At 40.2% G+C, this 23,114-nt stretch overlaps 4 protein-coding genes across 7 annotated transcripts; 2 read left to right on the top strand and 2 right to left on the bottom strand.

The window, feature by feature from the left end:
* Positions 1-114: 114 nt before the first annotated feature.
* Positions 115-3,569, bottom strand: smpdl3b (sphingomyelin phosphodiesterase acid like 3B). 2 transcript variants are annotated; one of them, XM_031289433.2, is made up of 8 exons: positions 3,010-3,569; positions 2,690-2,903; positions 2,292-2,389; positions 2,034-2,177; positions 1,705-1,874; positions 1,163-1,343; positions 838-971; positions 115-695 (listed from the first exon to the last, which is right to left on the bottom strand). In XM_031289433.2, exons 1-8 carry the CDS (start codon positions 3,068-3,070, stop codon positions 333-335), a joined length of 1,365 nt encoding a protein of 454 aa, XP_031145293.1. In that variant the 5' UTR covers positions 3,071-3,569; the 3' UTR covers positions 115-332. The 2 variants fall into 2 exon arrangements, with proteins under 2 accessions (XP_031145293.1, XP_031145300.1); XM_031289440.2 differs by lacking the exon at positions 2,690-2,903 and having other exon boundaries at positions 3,010-3,108.
* Positions 2,864-10,683, top strand: rpa2 (replication protein A2). Of its 2 annotated transcripts, none has more exons than XM_031289476.2 (9): positions 2,864-3,123; positions 4,737-4,828; positions 5,077-5,178; positions 6,329-6,442; positions 6,896-6,970; positions 7,166-7,282; positions 7,680-7,820; positions 9,062-9,156; positions 10,187-10,683. In XM_031289476.2, exons 1-9 carry the CDS (start codon positions 3,069-3,071, stop codon positions 10,272-10,274), a joined length of 879 nt encoding a protein of 292 aa, XP_031145336.2. In that variant the 5' UTR covers positions 2,864-3,068; the 3' UTR covers positions 10,275-10,683. The 2 variants fall into 2 exon arrangements, with proteins under 2 accessions (XP_031145336.2, XP_031145344.1); XM_031289484.2 differs by lacking the exon at positions 2,864-3,123 and adding an exon at positions 4,347-4,518.
* Positions 10,684-11,252: 569 nt separating this feature from the next.
* themis2 (thymocyte selection associated family member 2) lies at positions 11,253-16,839 on the bottom strand. 2 transcript variants are annotated; one of them, XM_036006580.1, is made up of 7 exons: positions 16,679-16,839; positions 16,118-16,258; positions 15,606-16,031; positions 13,741-14,948; positions 13,343-13,445; positions 12,978-12,997; positions 11,253-12,355 (listed from the first exon to the last, which is right to left on the bottom strand). In XM_036006580.1, the coding sequence occupies exons 1-7, from the start codon at positions 16,779-16,781 to the stop codon at positions 12,299-12,301; spliced, it is 2,058 nt and encodes a 685-aa protein (XP_035862473.1). In that variant the 5' UTR covers positions 16,782-16,839; the 3' UTR covers positions 11,253-12,298. The 2 variants fall into 2 exon arrangements, with proteins under 2 accessions (XP_035862473.1, XP_031145281.1); XM_031289421.2 differs by lacking the exon at positions 12,978-12,997 and having other exon boundaries at positions 13,331-13,445.
* Positions 16,840-18,114: 1,275 nt separating this feature from the next.
* On the top strand, positions 18,115-22,688 carry ppp1r8b (protein phosphatase 1, regulatory subunit 8b). The gene is made up of 7 exons (XM_031289410.2): positions 18,115-18,244; positions 18,778-18,838; positions 19,195-19,348; positions 19,861-20,078; positions 20,631-20,775; positions 21,081-21,145; positions 21,308-22,688. Exons 1-7 carry the CDS (start codon positions 18,192-18,194, stop codon positions 21,659-21,661), a joined length of 1,050 nt encoding a protein of 349 aa, XP_031145270.1. The 5' UTR covers positions 18,115-18,191; the 3' UTR covers positions 21,662-22,688.
* The last annotated feature ends 426 nt before the right edge of the window (positions 22,689-23,114 follow it).

The following is a 23,114-nucleotide window of genomic DNA, read 5'->3' as shown; positions in this document are numbered from 1 at the left end:
TTTTATTAAATAGATACAGCAGAGTTTGACAGTTAAAGCTTGGGGGAAATAAACATTTGACAAAAGTCTACTTTAGCCTCTTGAGCCACATAAATACCACATCATTTTTTTTTCTATTGACTGGGAATACAGTATTAAACCCAGCACCAATAAACCAACGTCAAGAGGCCACATCAAAGATTGCTGAAGCCAAAGGTTGTTGTTTCCCTGCTTATGTACAGCCAGTGCATGACTCACTTACATTATAGATGGCATATGATTTAAAAGAGGAAAACCTGTGATGTTTACTGTTAAATATTTACAGGACCACAGTGATCCGTGATAGATGATCACTACCAATTGGCAAACACCAAACTTACAGCCATGGAGAGGACCGGTAGAAACACACCATAAATGGCAGCGGTCCCTTCTTTTTCCAGACAGTGTTCATACCTGTCAAAGTCTACCTCTCTGGCTGCACACACGTGGTCAACACGGCAGTCACTGTTACACTCTGTCAGATCATAGCTGACAGAGTTGAACTCATAGTACTTTTGTAGGTAGCAGCGGCTACTAGCAATGCGCTCCAGAGCCTGATGCATGGAGGCTGGGGAGGCGTCTGGCACTCTGAAGCTCTCTGTGAGTCGATACTCTTTCTCCCAGCGTCCACGTGCTGCATTAGCACGAGTGAGGTTCAAATAATGGGTCACCACATCCTGAGTGTTCAAAGATGTGGTTTAAGAAACAGAAACTGGAACAATAAAAGTGCTAGGTGCTTATGTGGAGACTGTATATTGCAGCTTAGAAAGGGTCCTAAACATATTTAAATAGAATTTATACAGACTGGTCCTGACCTACTTTGACTAGGAGTGTTTGGGTGTCATATTCAAAGACACGAATCCCAGGGTTGTTGGCTCCATCCGTGACTCCAGGAAGTGATGTTTTCCACGGTGTGACACCTGGGCTCAGGAACATCGTACTGATAGGAGAGCCTGTAGAAACAGAAGGGCCATCACCTCTGATTACCACAGTATTATGTGCCAAAAGGTAACATTTGGACACTTAATGTGAGAAGCACTGTGCGACGCAGTCCAGAAATTAAAAAGTAAATCACTTAAATACCAACCAAACACCCCAATGCAAAACAAGGAAAACCAATAGTACTACAACAGTCTAGCCTTACCCTCTGAGTTGTAGAACATTCGGAAGCTATCAGTATGATGATGACCAAAGAACTGTCCAAGTATGACTGAATGATGCTTCTGAATTAAATCCAAGTATAGCTTGTTGAATGAAGGCATGAACCATGGCTTATTTCTCTTCTTCTCAAAGAAACCCGGGGGAACATGGCCAATGATGTACACCTAGTAAAGAAACCAATGTAGAGTTAGCAAAAATGATCTATTTTCATTCCCTGTAGTCAGAGTTTTACTATTTCAATTCATCTTTTTGCAAGGCATGAGTTAAATTGGGCTGGAGCACCTTCAGATTTAGGGAGTGTTTTGGTTGTAAAAATGTTGATATCTTTTCCAGGAGATAATCATTCATATAGGGGATGTAAACTGAAAGTATTCTTCCTGTTAACTATGGTAACCAGCGTTAAAAAGAACGATGAGGTATTCATTACTCACTGATAGATTTATTGATCTCTAAGCAGTAATTCAAACATGACATTAAATCCAATTTAACCACTGTTGCAAAGCACAGATAGACAAGATGCTTTGCCTTTTCTTTGTTGTTGGCAGCCTCTGTAAGAACCTGATCCGCCCAGCTAAACTGGCCAGCTGGGTCGTCCATGTCCTGGGTTGCCTTGTTCTGGTCATAGTAGAGATTAGTGTTGAGGACCAGCATCCTGAACCCTGTTCGATTCAGCAGCTTTTCTGTGTAATATCCACCTATGTAAAGAAAAATATTGAAGAAAATGCATGACACAATTGGACGTGTGCTTTCATATGTATAATGCCATGCGTCACAAGGTGTTTTAGTGATTCTTAGAAAAGCAATTGTGTTAATATCAAAATAACATCCAAGTATCACAGGAGACTCCAACCAACCTTTTTTAAATGTTCCACGGGACTCTGGATCCAACCAGCCTTGCCACATTTCTGCTGTTTGGTCATAGATGTAGTTTGGCCCTGCAGGAAGCTGGCTCTTAGGGTGGTAGTCATGGTTGCCCAGGGCAGGGTAAACTTTAGTGTCTAAAGAAGGTTTTATCAATAACACGAGTTCGTCAATACTGCAACACTACAGTTAATGTTGATCTCATGTTTTCTCCCTTAAATACACAGGATGTCTCTTGACCTCACACTTACTTGGAAACACCTGATTTATAATGTGGGTAAGACTGCTGATAATGTGGAGCACTGCTTCTTCTCCCAGATCCTCATTGGGTACATGTGGTGTGTCGTCTCTGAGAAGCAAAACAATAACTAGTAGATAGTTTTAGGATTACATGCTAAACGGGTAAAGTGATTATATTTTGGACCCCACAGTTGATGAGGGTTTACTAAAGCAGAGTCTGAATATAATTTACAAAGGAGGCCCACAGGCAATATACTGTCACTTGAAATACTTCCAAGCTGTGTCCCTATAGTGCATGATATCTGGTTAAAAACAGTACGAAGCTGCACATGCATTTCTCTCTGGAGATGGACTTGGGACTCAACAAGCCAGCAATAAAGTTACAATCAACCCTAAAATGGATACATACCCTGTCCATAAAATAAAGTCCGGGTCTGGTAGAATATTCTTCATGGCGTACACAGAGGAGTTTATAAGGAGCCATGGTGAGTCACAAGCATAGTCTCCAAATTTCCCCGCATTGGCCGCAGGGCGTGTGCCACTTGATGCGCACACAAGTTCAGGATTATCGGTCAGATTGTATGTTGGGTCCCAGTGCAGATCCGTGATGTGCCAGAAGTTTCCTGGATAAAAACGAATCGCAATACGCACATGATGTTGTCCCTGCACGATAGAGTTATTCAAGAAACATCTAGCCTAATTTTATACAACAATAACCAAGCTACATACCTGACATTGCAACGACCTCTTTTAAAAGTAGACAAGATAGGAGCAGCCTTACTGTGGACATGTTGAACTCTTTGAGGAAAGCAAACAAAAAAAAAAAACGTCAAGGTATGAGAGGTAAGTCTTTAAAGGGCAAAACAAGATAAGATACAGCTATTCATGACGTGTCTTTGGTCTGAAGGTGGTACGTTTATTTGGCTACTCATAAGACACTTTATATTGTGTTCCCTCCATTGTTAAAACTTTAAATGTAAAACGAAGATTATCCACCTACCTCTGAATAGCCCAATGTGTAGGCTACTACACCTGTATGGCGTATAATTAAGAAGTTTAAACGTCAATATGCATTTTTCTGAAAGGAAAAATAGCCGCAAGATTAACTGATTTTGGCAGCAGTCCCAAAACACACCTACTGTAGGCCAACTAGGCTGTAACCGGTAGATATGAAGCAACATAGGCTACAAATACTCCAAAGATTTTTATTTAGATATTGATACAGTGTAAAGACTAGACCAATATATATTTATAGGCTTATTTGAGAATGCCATAAAAAGGCATGAGATCCGGGTTCTTGAGTGCCGAATCCCATGTGGGATAAAAATAAAATATCAAAGCCCTACTTAAGTTGCCTTTTATGGCGTGCATTTCTTGTTACACTGTAAATGTAACATTTCATTGAATATAAAAAAGGCAGAATTATGTGAGATGGGGTTGTAATTTAACGGTAGATAATTAATTTCTTTGAAATTGGAATTGGAATAGGCCTATATTTCAATGTCGACAGTAAGATATTACTCCAGAAGAAGAGTTGTAACGTTAGGTAGTTCTCTTAATACATAGGCTACATGATATAGACGTAGTATAGGCCTAAATATACATTAAGCCACCTAACGTTTACTAGCTAACTGAGAAAAGTAATCAAGTAGGCTAAATGAGACTTTGAAGTTTAGTGTTTCGGATACGTTCATACAACAGTTGACACGGATGCAGCGATAGCAAAAGTTATTGTTGGACATTCATAGTAGGCTACAATCATGGATGTATTAAGAGAACAACAATCAATATTTCCAGCAGGACGAGAAGGCAGCACAGGCTTGGATGACAGCGCAATACTATTTATCCCCGACCCATGCCTTTCAGGCACTCTTTTCTCCGAGGCTGTATACCGCCCCCAACAAGCTATATCAACCGAGGTTTGTAATTACACGCTTACGGTATGGGTAGGGCCATTGTTGATTGTTGGAACCGCTACAAATACGGCATTTGTCCTCCAGAGAAGAACAACTGTCTGACAAGCCAGAATCAGGGCTAAAAACATCCTGGGTGACAGCCAACCGTTGGGTAGATTTCGCGGGACTTCTGCTACGCGCATGCGCGGTGTATTGAGTGTTTGGCGCGCGGGACTACACAAGGAAATCTACAGCGTGCGGTTGTCCCTGCTACACAGTGTTAATAACATTTCAGTTTAGCTTTTATTGATTTAATAACAAGGAACCAACATGTGGAACCAGGGTAAGTTTTATATGCGCACTGTTGCGTTCATAAAGTGGTCGAGTCGGCTTGTTGACGTTGTCTGGCTGCGGCTAACGTTAGGTTGACTAACTTGCCTCTTTGTTGTTGTGACTTTGATGGTAACGTAAACGTGAGTTGATGAAAACGACTGTTCTAGCTGAATGGGAAGAGAAAACCGCTCCTTATATCAGCTGTCTATGCCTGTCTTGCTTTTTCAGGAGGGCACAGTGAGAGTATGGGCGGAGGTTACACTCAGTCTCCAGGAGGCTTTGCATCACCTGCCCTATCCCAGGGAGGAGAGAAGAAAGGGGTTTGTAACGATACTGAAGACTACACTACAACTTCTTTTAATTCCAATCTAAACTTGAAACAGATGTAGAGCCATACAATTGTGCTTAACATCAATCAAAATAACGTTATCCCAAAAGTTGCAAATTCACATTTTAAATAGATTAGGTTTATCTTATCAGAAACATAGCCTTTCTTTCCCATTTAAATATTTGTTGACATACTTCTGTGTAATTATGGAAACACTGACTGTGTGTATATGTTTTGCAGAGAACCCGTGCCACACAGATAATCCCCTGCACAGTGTCTCAGATGATGTCTGCTTCCCAGGCTGATGAAGCCTTCAAAGTAGGAGATGTGGAAGTTTCCCAGGTAAGCTGAAGCAAAGCAGTGACTGCATGGTGGCAGAACATAACTATTTTGTTCAATAGTGTCTGATGGTGTTATTGCATAAGGCTGAAAGAGTACTACATTCATCAGTTGATCTCTATTGTTTATTATATCATGTTATCAAACGTTTTGGCTTCTATATGGGGACATGACATGACATTGATGATGTCATTAATTACCTTTTTTGTCCAACCACAGTCTAAAACTCAAAGATATTCAATATACAACAATACAAAAAAGAGTAAGTAAGCAGTAAATCCTGATTTGAAAGCTAGAACTAGTAAATGTCTGGCATTTTTTGTTTGGGAAATTACTTAAAGGGATACTTAATCTTGGGCTCTGGGAAAATATAATGGGCACTTTTCTCTATTTTGTGACATTTTTATAGAGAACGACGATTAATCAATCAAGAAAATAAGCGTCAGATCAGTCAATAATGAAAGGGATTGTTAGCAGCAGCATCCCTAGTTGTCAAAATTATTGGTTTGGAAATTAGGCAAAATTATCATTCTTCAAGAATTCTCAACATTAGATTAAGTCATCTGGTATCGTCGGGCATCTGGTAAGGATGCCCCCTGGGCGCCTCCCTAGGGAGGTGTTCCAGGCACGTCCAGCTGGGAGGAGGCCTCGGGGAAGACCCAGGACTAGGTGGAGGGATTATATCTCCAACCTGGCCTGGGAATGCCTCGGGATCCGCCAATCGGAGCTGGTGAATGTGGCTCGGGAAAGGGAAGTTTGGGGTCCCCTGCTGGAGCTGCTACCCCCACGACCCGAGACCGGATAAGCGGACGAAGATGGATGGATGGATGGATGGATAGATTAAGTCATTGTGCAAGTTACAACCTCCCTCCTAAAGTTTCACTCTGGATGAAATAGGCGGGTACGTTTCACCTGCTCAACAGTGTGGGTCAACAGTGACGAGGACCACAATGCTGCCAGAATAAACCATTAGATATTGTTGGAGAAAGAGGAAAATTGCCCCAAAACCCCCCACATTTTTTGGGGACAAATTATGCATTGTTTGGTGCATCATGTACTTACTCAAGAGATGCTACACTACAGCATGTTGACTACTGAAATGTTAACCTTCTTGATCTCACTGTTGGATAACAGTTCATGTTTTATGTCATAGGTTACCATTTTGGGTATTATCAGGAGCACAGACAAATCCATGACGAACATCCAGTATAAGATCGACGACATGACGGGTGCTCCCATGGATGTGAAGCAGTGGGTAGACACAGAGGTCAGCGACGGTGCTTTTATCCTTGCTCAAACAATTACAAAATATTCCGCTGTTTTATTTCATCTCAGTGACTGAGAGAATCATGAATCACTTGTCTGTTTAAATATTAAAACCCAATACCAATAGTGATGACACGCAAGCATTAGTGTGCATAAAAGTCACATAAGTGTAAAATGTGCAATATATACATGAGTAAAGATTAAAGCTAGGTTAGAGACACTCATACCATTATGAATTAAGATTGAAAAGGCCAAGACCAAATGTAACATGATATTACGTGCTGTGGCAATAATCCCACACTTTTTGCCACAAGAATGCACTAACTCAACATATTCCTGTTGGAAAAACTAAACATTGTTTTATTCTTGCTTGTTCAGAAGCTGTAGCATATCTTTCGTTGGTAAACTACTCAAATTCAGCCCCTTAGCAACCCTGTTATCTTGGTTTGTGTAGGATCCCGGTGTAGACAGCACCGTCCTGCCTCCGGGCACGTATGTCAAAGTCTCTGGCAATCTGCGCTCCTTTCAGGTGAGTTTACCGTCCTAACGTCCTTGCGCGGCCACGTGACCATGTGACCTTTACGTTGCTGGTAGATATAAGCTTGTTTCATGAGCAGCTGTATTGTACTGAACATTTTATGTTTTGAAAGTGTTATTCTAATGTATAGCATAGTACAGTATGCACAGAATTCAGCGTTACTGAATCTTTGTCTTCCTGTTTCAGAACCACCGATCTATCGTGGCATTCAGTGTCAGGCCCGTTGAGGACATGAATGAGATCACCTCGCATATGCTGGAGGTTGTCCAAGCGCACATGGCACTCGGCAAATCTCAGACCATGGTGAGAACTCCTACGCTTAAACCTCATCAGTCTGTATTGTTTGCTGCTGCAAACCCATAATTCAAGGAGGTCGGGTTAGCTATCAGTTCTTCTTAATAAATAAATAGTACCTATGTTAAAGAATGCTTTGCTAAAGTTAGTACTGGACAAATCGGCTAAGTTTAAACATGTCATCATTTAAAAAGATACTGATAATCTGACATAAACAAATCAATGTGATGCTGAAAAGCGGTGCTATTATTAAAAGGCTGTTTGTCGGACAACTTGTATCTGAGGAGAGTATACTGTGCCTGGTTTCAGCATGCATCAACACTGGTGTGTAGTCAATTTAGCTTTTCTCAGCGTTTTTAACACCAGGGGACATGTTTACAACAATTTAGTTCTGTTTCTCTTTCAGACGGGTGCCGGAGGAAGAATGAGCAGTGACGTCATGCCCATGTCGCGACCGGGCAACCTGGGAAACACGGGAAGCATGGGAGGGGGCTATGCAGGTGCTACCGACATGACTAACAATGGGTTAAGCACAAACCAGAATCAGGTGAGCTTAAATCATGTATCAATAGTAGAATTTTAAAATATACTAGTTTCAGAAAGGTTTGCTCCATTATTATATATGTAAACACAGAGGGACCACTCAGTCAGTGTGTCCTGGATGCTGACCCAACACTGACAATGAAAGCCTAAATTGTCGTCAGTGTACTTGACATTTACTGTTAATTTGTTAATTAAAGTGCCCATATTATGAAAAAAACACTTTTTCTGGGATTTGGGGTGTTATGTTGTGTCCCTGGTGCTTCCAAACACATACAAACTTTGAAAAAAATCCATCCATGCTGTTTAGAGTGAGATACAGTTTCTGAATGTGTCCTGCCTTCAGTCTCTGGGTGAGCTGTTCAAAATCGGCACGGCTTGTGACGTCACAAGCCGAAACGAGCAGGCTAACCGCAACCATTAGCTCATAGCATGCTAATGCTAACGCTAGCATGCTACCTCGTTCTCAATAGCAATGCACTGCTACAACACACACAAGTTCACCATAATCTACAAAAGAAGTACTTACATGTGCGCCCTCATTTAGAAGTCTCCCAGCTAATCCTACCTTGTAACTGACTGAAGTTGTAGAAACAGCCTTTCTTTTACTGTCTATGGAGCTAGCTAGCTGACATGATCTACATCTGAGCTACTGGGCATGTGCAGTGCAATCAAAGATAGTACAGAAGAAGAAGAAGAAAAGCGGTCTCACTCTGTAGCTAAAACAGAGACCAGGTGAAAAGAGGATCTGCAAGCAGTGAGAGAGAGCACTGCAGTACAACACAAATATGGTGTTTTTTGAAAATTAAACCATGTAAACCTATTCTGGTACAACCTTAAAATACAATTATGAACCTGAAAATGAGCATAATATGGCTGCTTTAAATATATTTTTAAGCTTTACAAACACACGAAAAAAGCCGTTTAACAATGATCTGTGAACATAAATATGTGACAGTCTTCATCAAAGCAAGCTGTTTGCTAATAAAAAACTAATGTGAACAAGAACATAAACTGTCAGTGTTTTTGTCAGTCCTAATGCACCGAGAAAAACGTTGCACTACACAATGCTAAGTTTCTCATACTTCCTCTCCCTCTTAACTGTAACTACTGTCACAATGACATAAGAATAGCTTACTCAGAAAAAAAGTAATGGATTCACAAATAGAAGTTTCTATAATTGAAGGATGCTTCTGTATTTGCAGTTTGACGCTATGTGCATGTTTTAATGTCTTTTCATCTCACAAGGTTCTGAGTTTGATAAGAGGCTGCCCAGACCCGCAGGGCATCAGCATTCAGGACCTAAAGCAGAGACTCAATGTCATGAGTCTGGCTGTCATAAAGTAAGAAAAGTTTAGTTCTCTTTTCTTAGCTAGCTTGACCACGGATGTCTTAAGTGTGCATTCTCACGCCATCTGAAGGCATGAGAATAATCTGAAAAAAATGATCTGTTGCAGTAAGGGGTGTTAAAAGGGGTGTAAAACCTAAACCTATTCCAGGAATCTCCCCGCTATTGACATCTATGGAAACCTTGTAGCTGTTCTTTTTGTCCAGCTTTAAAGGTCCAGTGTGTAACATGTTTAGTTGTTCATTCTCAAAAATTTGTGTTGCCAGTTCACAAACTTCTCCTTTTTCAAGAATATTTACCACCACCATCAATTCCAAGTATTCCTCTTGGCTTGAAATTTTACATTTGCGTTTGCATGAACTGGGGTAGACGCTCCATATTCATGCGCCATCTTGAAATACGTTAGCCGGTAAGGGACATACAGGACATGCTGCTCTGCCTCTCGCGTTTTCGCTGTCACATGATAAACTGAGAGGTGCTGCTAATGGGTAACGTTGTTTCCCGGCCCTGGCAAGTTTGAAGAAGGAAACGTGGAGGACCACATGTAATCAAAATCCAGATTTCAGGAACAAGAGTCTTCTTCTTCACCCAGAAAAAGAAAAAGGATATTGAAAAGAGCAAGAGACCGGCGTCATCAGAAAAAAGCGTGAAGGCTACCGTAGCTGTAATACGTACTTTGAACTGCGTGGTGTGAGAGAGTTGATTGCGATATATGATCTCAACGCTAGATGGGAGAAATTCCTACACATTGGACCTTTTAAAGACTATATGTGACCTGGCTTTAAAATGACCAGTGAGGACCACTGCCAGGTTGTTTGAGGCCAGCAGTCCAATTTTTTTTTATTTCTTCTTCAAACTTTGTTTTGCTGTCAAACCTTTCAAAAAAAAGAAGCTACATCTTTATAAATAGAGTGGAAATCAGAAGCTGCAGGCCGTTTTAAGTTGAAAAGTTGTATGTGCTTTGCTTGAAGTTTATATAAAAAAAGGGCTTCAAAATATTCATATTTCTCTTTGTGCTCTAACAGGCAAGCAGTGGAATTCCTAAGCAACGAAGGTCACATCTTTTCCACCATCGATGAAGATCACTACAAATCAACAGACAATGATGATTAGATTGCTTCACCTTTTGGCACCAGTTATTTGAGTTAAACCTGATAGAAGTCATTTGGTTTTTAAAACTCATAGCTAACAACTAACTCACAATAACGCAGAACTGAGTGACATTTTTAGAATCCTTCTCTGTTTAGGTACTGTGGTGGGTGTTAGTTGAACAACAAATGGTTTAGGTTTGGGGAGATCTTTCGGTTTACACATATTCCTGAGGTTGCTTCTGCTATTTTGCAAGTCCCAGAGGTGTTGCTGTTGAAGAAGCCGTTGTTGGCAGTTAATACTGTTATTCTGTATTTTCCGCCTCCATTGTAAAGCATTTTTTTGTAATTTTAAAGATTTGGAAAGCAAGTATTCAATTTATTTTTGTCTATGTAACTTACTTTTGCCAAAATTAAAGATTATACTAAATACAGTTGGGTCATCTACCAGGAACTCTTTTGTTTTATAATTTACACAGACACATTTGAAATATTTTTCTAACCGTTCCAATATAGTCTGTAAAGTGGGCTTTATTATTCAGGCCCTTTCACCTTTCCACATTTTGTTGCATTAAACCTTAATTGTAAAAAAATCCCATCCATACACAAGCCCAAAATGATGAAGCAGTTTGTGCAAATTTATTAAGATGTAAATACAGAAATTACTCTTTTACATGGACATTTACACAACCAGATTTTTGCATATTGTATTTCAAGGTTACACTTTTGGTGTTTGTCTTTACTTTAAGTCCACCTGTGGGGTGTGGGGGCACTGTGTGATGCAAAAATGTAGACCAACACATCTGTCGATACGGTTCCTCTGGTTCACACAGTAAACAGGTTTTATCAAAATTTGAATAAACCAAGTAAGTCTAAGTGCATTTTGTAGCCACTGTTTTATGATGATAGATGTCTAAAGTACAAAAAAAGTCCAGACAAATCTACAGTATGTTTGTACCTCAAAAGAACTAGAGAGGTTACACAACATTACCTTATTTTGTTATTTCTGTGGCAGTGAGTCAACACCTCCAGAGAGTAATTTCAATGAAATAAAAACTACAACAAAAGCAGGATTTGATAAAACGTGGCACCTTCTTGTTCTCTCACATAGTTTGCTGTGACCGCTGGGAGAGCTTCTGCTATTGCATTACTGTTACATGAGCCAATAAGTAGCTACAGAGCTGCAATTTTGTGGGGTTTTTTAAGGTTAAGACTGCTTCCTAATAAAGACTGTATACTACATATATATATATATATATATATGTATACTGCAGGAGGTTCCCATATACATTAAATGCCTGTACAATAAAAATGTATACTATTACGACCTCTGTGAAGCTTATAAATATGCATTTTTGCAATTTGTTTTAGACAATGTATTTTTAAGGCTGTTTTTGTGGTGTTGTATTAAAACTGGGTGTTGCTGTTGAATACAAAAATACAAGCTACAGCCCCCAGAACTACCATATGGTTAGATCAATGCTCTGCTAACAAGTTTGAACAAAAAGCACAAAGGTGCTGTATTAAATACTACAACAATAAATACTACAAGGGTACTGTTTTTTCAATCAAAGTTTGTGGGTGTTATACCGTACAAGCACGGCAACAGCCACTTACAACCTTGAAGAGGATGAAGTGGGTTGAGCATAAAAATGAATGGACGAAGAATGAAAGTTCTGTTGACCACATAAAAAGCAGGGGTGTTGGATGTTGTCTCGACACCAAACTATCTCACAGGTCCTCACAGATGCAATATACTGTCAGGAGTTTATTGCTGAATAATGTAATACTTAACTGAAATATCTAACCTTGTGTTAAACTCATTATTATCAGCATGAAATGAAATCACAATATTTAGGATTCAATGGACAGGTTGCTTGGTCTGACTGCAAAGTCTTTGAATATAAATCTATGCCTTGGTACATTGCCATAAAATTATTAAAGATAAGGGCGCCCACTGCCCATATGAGATATTTTGCTGTTGCGGTAATATTTAGTAAAACATGACGTTCTCTTGTGCTTTCTTCATCATCGTCGTAAAAGTTTCGTCTACAGTTTCATAGTCATGGTCGCTGTCCACATCTGCTGCAACGTCACACAGTGGCACTGGGGGGTAAGAGGGGTACGGTTTATTGATCAATAATATTCACAATATTTTATATTTTTTCACTGTCAGCATATATAACTAAAAGACAAACAAGACTAGGTCAAAATCAGTATATGGCTGGACCGTGTATGGTCAATATTCTTAATTGTGGCCAAATTGTTACAGGAATAGTCAGCGGTTGTGTCTATGAATATAGATAGGCCTATTAAATGTTCATCTGTAGTAGTGCTGACCCATAGTATTTTCATGTCATTGCGATATGGACATGTGTGAATGAATAAGGAAAATCAGTTTATTTAGGGATGGGTACAGAAACCCAGTACTTTAGGCTACGGGCCCTGGGGCTTATATATTGACATTACTGTTGCTGCTAAGTCAAATTTAAGTTCAACTGGCAAAGATATTTTTACTTTCTCCTTACATGTGTAGGCCTACTCCTTTTTGTTATTTGAGTAGTTTATCTGTTAGCGGTCCGCAATTTTGCTGTTGCAGCAATAGTCTATATTATTGCAAGAAAACACACTGATAATCTATAATAAACAATATAGAAGACACATTATATATGAATTCAATGATCTGATTCTGATAAATGATCAAATGTGCTTCCCCTGCTTGCCAACCCTTTTGTTTTTCCTGCCACTCTCCTCGCTGTTCAAAATGCACTATTTGCTCCTGCTCTACTAGTATTTGCTACAAACTTCAGAGCCCCTCTGTTTCAATATGGTCTCTGTTTTAATAACTATATATTCGTGACCTGTTTATAAATGTTTACATCTTCAGTTGGAACAAATAGGCATTGGGTTGAGTGCCACAGACAGAGAGGGCAAGTTAAAAGGTATTGTTGGTTTTGATCTTTTTGTGATATTTGTTTAAAATAATAAAAACTAATTCTATAAAAATATAGAATACCATCAGAATTAGTGTTGCCAGTATGGTTGAAACCTAGGCAATAGAATATGCAGAAAGAGCTTCACCTTGAGTCTTACCCTCCCTTTGCACATAAGTGTTTGGCAGAGCCTTGCCTGTTGTCATTTCAGCCGCTGTCTGCTTTCGGGCTACGACTGGTGGAGGTTGATCATCCAAGATACCCTAAGAGGAAGTCAGAAATATTCAGCGTTAATGCACGCTTGACTTCTTTATTACAAAGAAAAGTGGAAGTATGATGTGTTTGCATAGTCTGTGTCTGCTTCTGACCAGTTTGAGATTTCCTGAAAGTCAAATAGTGAGAAAATGTTTTTGCCAAAGACAGAAGTCAGGATGTGCTGTGTTTCAAAGAATAGCTTGAGACATATGACAGGAAGACCTTGTAAAAATGACAGCTCAACCACAATATATTCTAAATATCTCTAGGGACTGTAAAACGTGCATGTAAAGCCATACTGACCGGAGGAGGGGGAGCTGGGGGCCTTTTTTTGCTGTTTAAAGTCAAATCTGCTAACTCCTTGGTTGGAATGCTTTTGCCTGGTTTGGATTTGCCTGCTTTGGATGACTTCCCCGAGGATTTTGATGATTTTTTTGAAGACTTTGAAGATGACAGATTTCGCTTTGGTGGTCGAGGTGGCGGAGCTGCATCTGAGTTGCCGTGTTTGCTAAATTCATAAAAGAATGTGTTCGTCACCTCGGTAAGGCTATCCACATGGCACTTAGGTGGTTGACCTTTGGGCCATGGCAGGGGGTCCTTGGTAAAAAAGACAGACATAGAAAGCCACTGGGTTGGGATCTCGAAGCAGTGGTCTGGCGTTTGTGGAAAGCTCGCCTGGATGGTGGGCTCTAGCATAGCCCCCTCTATTCTGAGACTTGGAAACCCAACTAGTGGATCAGTCTCGAGTTCAGTATCCCGGCTCACTACTTTAACATCCAGCGGCAAATTAAACTCTTTACCCAAGTCCCTGAGTCTGTACTTCTTGTTATCAGAGAGTACCTCCACAAAGTGGCCCTGCATGTACAGAGGCATGAGAATATCCTCTCTCTCATCCTGCTGCTTGACCTCCTCTTCATCATCATCATCGTCGTCATCATCTGGCTCTTGGAGGCGCTGACACAAAAGAGCCTCAAAGGACTGCTTCTGTCCCTTGCTGCTTTCACAAGGCAACTCCATAATTTCGCAGCGAACAACCTCCAGCTGTTCGCCCACACTGAGGGCAGGCAGGCCCTCCTCCTCAACTCCTTCACAGCTCCTTGTTACGCTGACCTTCAGGCCTGGTGCCTGGATCGAAGCAACATACAGCTCATACACTGAATTAAACTCTCTTGGCCGCCTACGAAATCGTCCACCATATTGCTGAGATGCCAGGAAGTACTGCTGTGCCTTTCGGCTCTTCAGGTTGGATAATAAAACCATAGCTGAGGTTCCTACCTTGTGGAAAATTAGCTGGCTGCTCTTACTAAGTTTTGGTAGCCAGCTGCACTTGAACAGAGAGCTGTTCTCTGCTCCTTCCAATATCTCTACTACTGTAGGGAAAGAGTTATCTGGCTGGGCGTGGACCTCCGTCAGACTGAGCGGGGTCACAAAATGTACATCCTTACACGTCTCAGTGACATCGATCACATCCACCTCTAAGCTGGAGGGAAACTTCAACACGTTCTTCCTCACTGTACAGGAAATGAGAAAAATTATGTCAGAAAAAGTAATAGAGGCACTTGATGAAATTAAATTAACCAGAGTACAGTATGTTGTATCAATGATGGAAGACGTATTCAGAACCTTTACCAGAAGCAAAAGTACTACTAGTAAAAGTAGCAGTACAGTGTAATATAAAAGTAAATATTGTAAATATAAAAGTACAGCTATATTATCACCAGCAAAATGTAGTGAAAGTCTCACAAGTAATTGTGTGGGGAAATGGTCCATGGGAGTGTTATATTATATTACAGTAGGCTATATTATATTACTGGCCGCTAATTTTAACTACTTTATTTACTGTTGGGTAATGTTATCTATAACAATGCATCATATTTAATGAGATGATAATTGGTTTTGTAAAATCTTCATCTGCCCATAACTAGCCTATAAACTGGGAGAAAAATGTAGTGGTATAAAGTACAGTATTTGCCTCTCAGGTGTAGGTGAGGAATAAAGTAGCATTCAGTGGAAACACTCAAGTAAAAGTACTTCAAATTCATATTTGAGTGCAATACAATGTGGATTATAAACAGAAATGTGAAAATAATAACCATTCTGTAGGCGTAAGATGTAGATAACTTAATAACTTATTTTTAAATAAAAATGAAAAAGTACGAAATTCTCACAGTTCATGATGGCGTGGACCTGGTATATTGGACTGAGGACAAGGGTTCGTTCACCCTTGGTGGTGTTGATTAAGTGAAACTTTCGACTACGCAGGCAGGGCGAGGCCATGATCTCCTGCAGGGTGAAGCGCTCCTCACTTTCACACTCCCTGAACTCCCCTTGGGAAGAAAGTGGTATACACACTTCCGCAGAGGCTTCCTGTTGTCCTTGAACATGGCAGCGCACATAATCCTCCTCACCCTCATGCCGCTCAATGGAGAGCACTGTCAAAGCTCTGTCGGCTCCCAGTGTGTAATTGCCAATGGTAATCTTGAAGCGGCTGGTAAAAGTGAAGGGAAGGCAGGACTCCAGGCCCACAGGCCTCAGGCTCAACATCTCCTCGATACTACTGTATGGCATCTCCTCCGGAACAACTTTGAACAAACCTGAGAAACAGCAACAAGTGTCAGTGGTCAGCTACAAAACAAAAGTAGCTGTTCTCACGAGAATCTTGTCTATAGCTCAGACAAACCTGTGTGGTTGATAGGCAGCTCAAACTGCTCATTGTTGCTGATGTCGTCACAGCAAACGGATAGGAGCTCAATGTTAAGGACCTTTATTAGATCCCCAGTAGAAAAGCACACTTCACTTCCAGAAATTTCATATATAGAACCTGAATCGGAGAGTGAGCAATAGAGCAAAGAAGGAACTAAATCATAAGATCAACATTCCACAATGAGCAGACATATCAAGCATAAATAGCATGTTTTCTTATTTGTTTCAACTGTGACACAATCTTAATTTAATTACTTAATTACCAACCATGAACAATAAAAACATTTCAACTAAAACAAATGCTCACTATCTTATTTGCTTACAATAACGTCTGATTTGGGGCTGGCAAGAAAGGAAACATGTATAATATATAGATATAAATGTATGCAATAGATACAAACAGACACAAAACAAAAATCCAGACAGTTTATGATTTGTAGCAATCTAATCGGTTCATATATTCTCTTATCTTTTCAGCTTTGACTTCATCTACCCTCACAATTTCAGTTCACAATGAATAAAACAAACAAATGCCTACCTTGGAAATACACTCCAGAGCAAACTTGTAGAATTTTTGGCAGACAAGTGTTGTCCAATGAAGCAATTAATTGCTGAAGTGGCAAAGCAGTCGTGCCTGCCATCACTGTTGCCTCAGTGTGCTGCTATCAAAACTGAAGGCACAACAGCAAATGACATGCAAAGCATAAAAGGAGGTTGCTTTCACAGTCAAAAACCACAAAAGTGAATGAGGAAGTTACAAGAGCCGTTTGCACAATGCTTGCATTTACAGGCAGAGAACAAGTAATATGACTTATGTATTATTATACTGTAAAGTGAAAGATGTCTGAGTTATCAAGCCTGATTGCAGTGTAAAGCCTTGCTATCACTAATAGACCAAGATACTCTACGATATATACCTTTATAAGGAAATGTGTCACAATGTGCATGTGTGTGTGTGTGTGTGTGTGTGTGTGTGTGTGTGAGTGAGCGAATGTGGAAACTGCAAACTTATTGCAATGTGCACACATAACATCCCAAGGGATAATGTACTCCACTCAAATGGACAAAATCAACTATTTATGAAAATTGTTTCAAGGTCTAAATGATCCAAAACACCTCATCTTTTTTTGCATGTCAAGCAGATGAACAACCCAGCTGAGCCAGAAAAGGGTTACCTGAGCTCTTGATCAAATGTCATTTTAATCACTGTACCAACCACATCCAAATACATCCTGGTTCCAGTGGCCCTTCAAAGTGCCACATGACATATCAATGCAGGGAATTTAACCTACCGTCTCTTAAACTACCTCAGACACATAGTAGACAACACACTCACTTCCTTTTGCTACTCTGCGCTGTGGAATAAACCAAGCATATTCCCACCTTGTGACATGACAAGACAGCCCCCTCACAGCATTTTACAAAACCCACAACACTTTCCAAATTAAGCACTCAAAGCTCAGCCTGGTCTGTTGGTTGAACCTCTTAAGGGGTTTCCCCCCACCCCCCACCACCCCCCCCCCCTTTCCATGGTCCAACTTGGTACAGTCACTTATCAAATGCTACATTGACTAACAAATACTTGTGTAAAGAAAATTGAGGTAGCCTATGTTATTTTCAGAAACCAGAGAAGACACAACCCCTACCACAGTCCTTGCAACAAAATTATGACATCTGAGCAACTAGTCTTTTTCAGCTTCTCAAAGACTAGCTTCCCACAACTACATGAATCATATACATTTCAAAAACATTTTACTGAAGCATACCTAGCTTGTGTCAGAAATTTGGGACCTGAGGACCCCTAGTGGATCTTGAGGAGAATAAAAGTTGTTCTTTACTGTAATTTCCTTCACTAAATGTTAGCACAGTGAGAGTATAATCATGATACCCAAGCCCAATTTCAATTGAAAGTATGGACATGATACATTTCAGTAAATATATTTGGTGGTCTAGTTTGGATGTAATATGATAGAATTGTAAGACTACAACTCCCAGTAACCCAAAATGACGTTTACCCAACATGCAGCTTGGCTATGAGAAGATAAGGCAAGATGGCGACTAAAATAATCAAAGAAAGTGCTCCTCCTTTTGATTGTCCAACATGGTGAGAAAATGCACATGCCGAAGTTGTAACTGTTTCTTTGTAATGCAATACCAGATGCAAATGAGCAAAGCAGCATTCACTCATTTATATAACTGATCTTTTACTGAGAGAGAAGCTTGTAGTTACTGTAGCTAACGTTAGCAGCCAAGCTAGCATGCAAGCTAACCTATTAACGCTGCCATTAACTTGGCGTTGGGTGGTGTTTTTTTTTCTTTTTTTCAAGAAGATGCTGCATATGTTTGATTTTAAGAGTGTCAGTTATGAACAGGCGTCCAATCACATAGAAAGGACATTTTAACATGTCTTAGCCTTTGCCTTGTTCTGTGATAGCATTGCTCCTGCATGACGACCGCTATAAACGTTTCCATGAGCTAACGTTACACACTGTATTAACAATAAACCTTTAACAATGACAAGAGAAACAAAGCTAGGATATTCATGTATTGCTTGTAATGATCAACGTTGCACAAATGGCCGTAGTGTAGACTATATAAATGTTGAACATGTTCACCACACCAACTGTTTTCTTTCAGGGCAGGCAAGCCGCCCCAAGGGCTACATCTAGATGTGATGAAGGGAGACAAACTGATGGAGGTAACTTAAAAATGTTTTACTTCAGGTCACGGTGGCCTTGCCATCAGCTAACTGTTGTTGTAAACTCGTGTTACACCATGTAATGGATCACATTGTGGGTTGTAAGTTAGTTGAATGCACCAGATACGCGCCTGACAGTCCACTTTGTCCCAGATGTGTTGCACACTGGAATTTTCTATGGCTGCATGGCTACAAACGGTGCAAGAGCAGCATCAGCTCTGAGATTTAAGCTTTTCAGTGGGAAGCATCAGTGTTAAGTTATGGCTCAGAGGCACAGAGACATTTCAGACTGTTTACAGATAGTTTAAGCAGTTGTTTGAATGACCATGATTCACTGAAACTGTCTCTCGCTGTAGAAACTGATCATCGATGAAAAGAAGTACTACTTGTTTGGGAGGAACCCCGACTGGTGTGACTTCACCATCGACCATCAGTCATGCTCCCGTGTCCACGCTGCCCTGGTCTACCACAAACACCTGAAAAGGGTCTTTCTCATAGACCTCAACAGCAGTAAGACATCATTCACAATCACAGTCACACTTTATATGTGGAACCAGAGTCTGGAATGGTTTGACATACACATGCTAAGGGCTGAAAAACTAACAAAACTGACCTGTAAAGATACTTTTTTTTTGTGATCGATTTGTCGTTGGCAAGAAAATGAATTGGCTATTTTGATAATTGATTAATTCTTTAAGTAATTTTTCAAGTAAAAATGCTAAACATCGTCTTATTCCAGCTTTGTTTTCTTATGTCCCTGTAAATGAAATATTTTTCAGTTTGGACTTGGACGAACAAAAAACATACGCATTTGAATATTTTTCTTTTGGTAATGGGTTTACTTTTCTTTCTTTTTTTATACAATTTTCTGACATTTTATAGACATATCAATGAATCACTGTGCAGCACATTACATTGCCACCAGAAGTGAATCATATTTAATTCAGTTTCACAAGAATGTAAACTATGAATAATCTGTCTTAACATAAGCAAACGTCTTTGTGTGATTGTCCCTGTATTAGCACATGGTACTTTCCTTGGACACATCCGTCTGGAGGCACACAAACCTCAGCAAGTTCCCATAGACTCTACAATATCTTTTGGGGCCTCAACAAGGACCTACACCATCAGAGAGAAGCCTCAAACCCAAGGCCCGGCTGGCACAGGAGACAGTAAGACAGGAGAGGATGAGGAGCTGAAAGGACTGCTTGGGCTTCCAGAGGAAGAGACGGAGCTAGAGGTACATTAGTTTCTCGATAACAATATTCTCAAACATGAACTACATAGAAGAGAAAGAAAATGGCTGTGTCGTGTATCTTAATTATCACATTTTCTTGCCCACAAATAGCAGTTCTCGGTAGACTGCTAATAGACCATAGACTATAAAAATAATGGACGTGGCGTCAGTGACGTCACCCACCCCTGCCGGGCTGAGCTGACGCGAGTAAACGGGGACCTTCACACTGGCGCCCTTCCATCTGCATGTACGGCAGACGGAGCTGGTTGAAAACCGTCAAAACTTACGGTTTTGACGTAAGTTAAAGCTAGCTAGCTTTGGTTGGCGAGGTGCTACCAAATGCTAAACAAGACATTTTTTTAGACAACCAACACACAGTGAGAGGGTTAGTTTTATGATGAAAACAAAGACAACACCCCAAAACAAGTTCACAGCTATTTTTTATAATTCTACCTGTTATTATCCTGCTCAGTCTGGTTACTGTTGTGTTGTAAAGTAGTAATATCTTGATATCAATGCAACCACATTACACACTTTTTTTCTGCATCCTGCCAGAATCTGACAGAGTTTAACACGGCTCACAACAAGCGCATCTCCCTACTGACCATTGAGGAGGGTAATCTGGAAATCCAGAGGCCAAAGAGGAAACGCAGGAATTCCAGGGTTACCTTCAATGAGGAGGACTCCATCATTAACCCAGGTACGAGTCAGAGTAAAGGCGATATTGAAGTAAACACAAAGAACCACTCATACCTAATAAACAACTCCCAAACCATTTTTTTTTGTGATCGATTGCTCTCCATTTTAAACATTCATTTTGTAAATTCTTTTAAGATTCTTGTTTTGAAGTTTTACAGCAAAAAAAGAAGATTAGTTTAGAGGATTTGACTTTTGATCTCAGCTAAGACTTTTACGAACAGTAAATGTGATTTGAAGGGTTTTGCAGTGAGGGAGCTCAGAAATGCACTCCGCAATAAATTGTAACACTTGTATTATCATTTACAGAGGATATAGACCCCTCGGTGGGACGTTTTAGAAACATGGTGCAGACTGCTGTCGTCCCCATCAAGGTAAGCTTTGGTTTGGTCAATTAATAATGCCTAATCCAGTTTTATTCATTTAAGTTGACAGGCTACGAAGTATTAATGTGTGTTGAGCAGTTTGCTCACTCAGCACTTTAACAGTGCTATGTTTAGGCTTGTAAAGTAAACCCTCTGTCATCCCTGCTGCAGAAACGAAGATCAGAGGGTCACAACACTCTGGGTCTTGATGAACTGACTTCAAAGCGCATCCATGGCTACAGCTTGGGCGGTGGTCTGTATGGGGACTTGCCTCCCACCAGTCATGAGAACCAGCCAACAGGAGCTCCAGGAGGTGCTTCTATGCAGGGAGGGCTTCCTCTGCCCTTCCCTAATCCAGCACCAGAGGTGGACCTGGCCCCAGAGGCTCCCCAGCCCCCTGTCACACTCAACCCCACCCCTGTCACAGCCCCCTACCTACCAGAGACCCACAATGAGCCACGCAAAAAGAAGTATGCCAAAGAAGCATGGCCGGGCAAGAAACCCACCCCTTCACTACTCATCTAACCAGTTTCTTAAATCTGCTGACTCTCAGGTTGCCAGCAGATACATCAGGGACTGTGATATGGCAGAGGTGGAGTCATTAACTTCGCAATCTTCCTTTTTTTTGTTTGTTGTGCTACTCATCATCATCACAAAAAGAACCATACCATTTCCTTGTGGTCTGTCACAAAATATCATCTTCATTGCCAAGTCAGCAGTTGATAAGTTGGCCAGAACATGGCAGAAGACAATTAACGTAAATTTACAAGACTTGGCAGTCAGCATTTGAGCCTCAGAGTGGCAGTTAGATGTTTGTCTGCGAGTGACAGGACACATGGATATGATGGTTCCTGAGTTATGTTTTGGATGTAAAGTTGGATTTTTTTTTATTTTCTACTAAACACGTTTCAACATTTTTTTTCACTCCAGTGTTTTGATAATGCTGTTAAACAAATGGCAAAGTACTTTTATATAAAATATTTTACTGCGAGAAGTCAGATAATCCAGACAGTAAGTTTCTATCAAAACAGGGCTGCTTTTTATTTTGAAAACCCATTGATATGTGAAACTTTTCCGTTACATGTATTAGACCAATATGACATCAACTAAAGTGTTTTTTTGTTTTTTTTTTGTCTAACAAGCCACTAGATGGCGACTTGTGCAAAATGGTCAAAGTTTTTAGTGAGGTTTGGCTGCAGACTTGCAGGTCATTGCTTATTGCCTGCTGCACTAACCTTAACCTTGTCCAAAATCTATATGTGGCATCCCATTAAGTGGTGTTGCAAGCTTCTTGTTATGAATTTGGATTCTTCTGCAGATAAAAAAACATTTGCCCTGTCCAAACAGTATGTTGATCATATTTGTCCGTTGGCTTTTTCCAGTTTGAGTTTCAAATGGTTTGTTGCCCATTTTTTTCAGTATGCTATAAATACAAGAATTTTATAGTTTTCTACATTGGTCATTGGACTGTTGTTAAGTACAGTAGTAACAGAATACAGCAGAATTGGAACTGCAGCACAGTAAGAAATAACTTTGCTGCATAAATAAAAAAGGTAGTAAAAACAGGTTTGGATTTAGTATGTATAATGGCGTTAATATATTTTACATGCAACAGAGTATAGTGCAGTTTATACAATACAAAACTTATACACAACTTTTGCCCTTAACTGACTTGAGACATAGGAACTGTCTTTGCATAGTAGCGGAAAAACAGTTATGTCAAACTGGTGAAACACTATATAATTGGTTTATACGCAGGGCTGGGTATTGTTTAAAAGAATTACGATACCAGTACCAATATCAGTACCCGATTACTGATACCGATATCCAGAGAGTACTTCATTTGATACCTTTTTTGTCTGTACTTCATTCGATCATGTAAATGTAAGCATACAGTTGCATAAAATGCCATTGCCACTCCTCATCCACATGATTTTTACACTAATATGTTTTATAAGTGTTCAAATGCACATTACCT

The sequence above is a fragment of the Sander lucioperca genome, chromosome 10 (assembly GCF_008315115.2).
Source record: "Sander lucioperca isolate FBNREF2018 chromosome 10, SLUC_FBN_1.2, whole genome shotgun sequence".
Lineage (NCBI taxonomy): Eukaryota > Metazoa > Chordata > Actinopteri > Perciformes > Percidae > Sander > Sander lucioperca.
The sequence above is the reverse complement of the archived record's forward strand: the minus strand, read 5'-3'. Positions and strand labels throughout refer to the sequence as shown.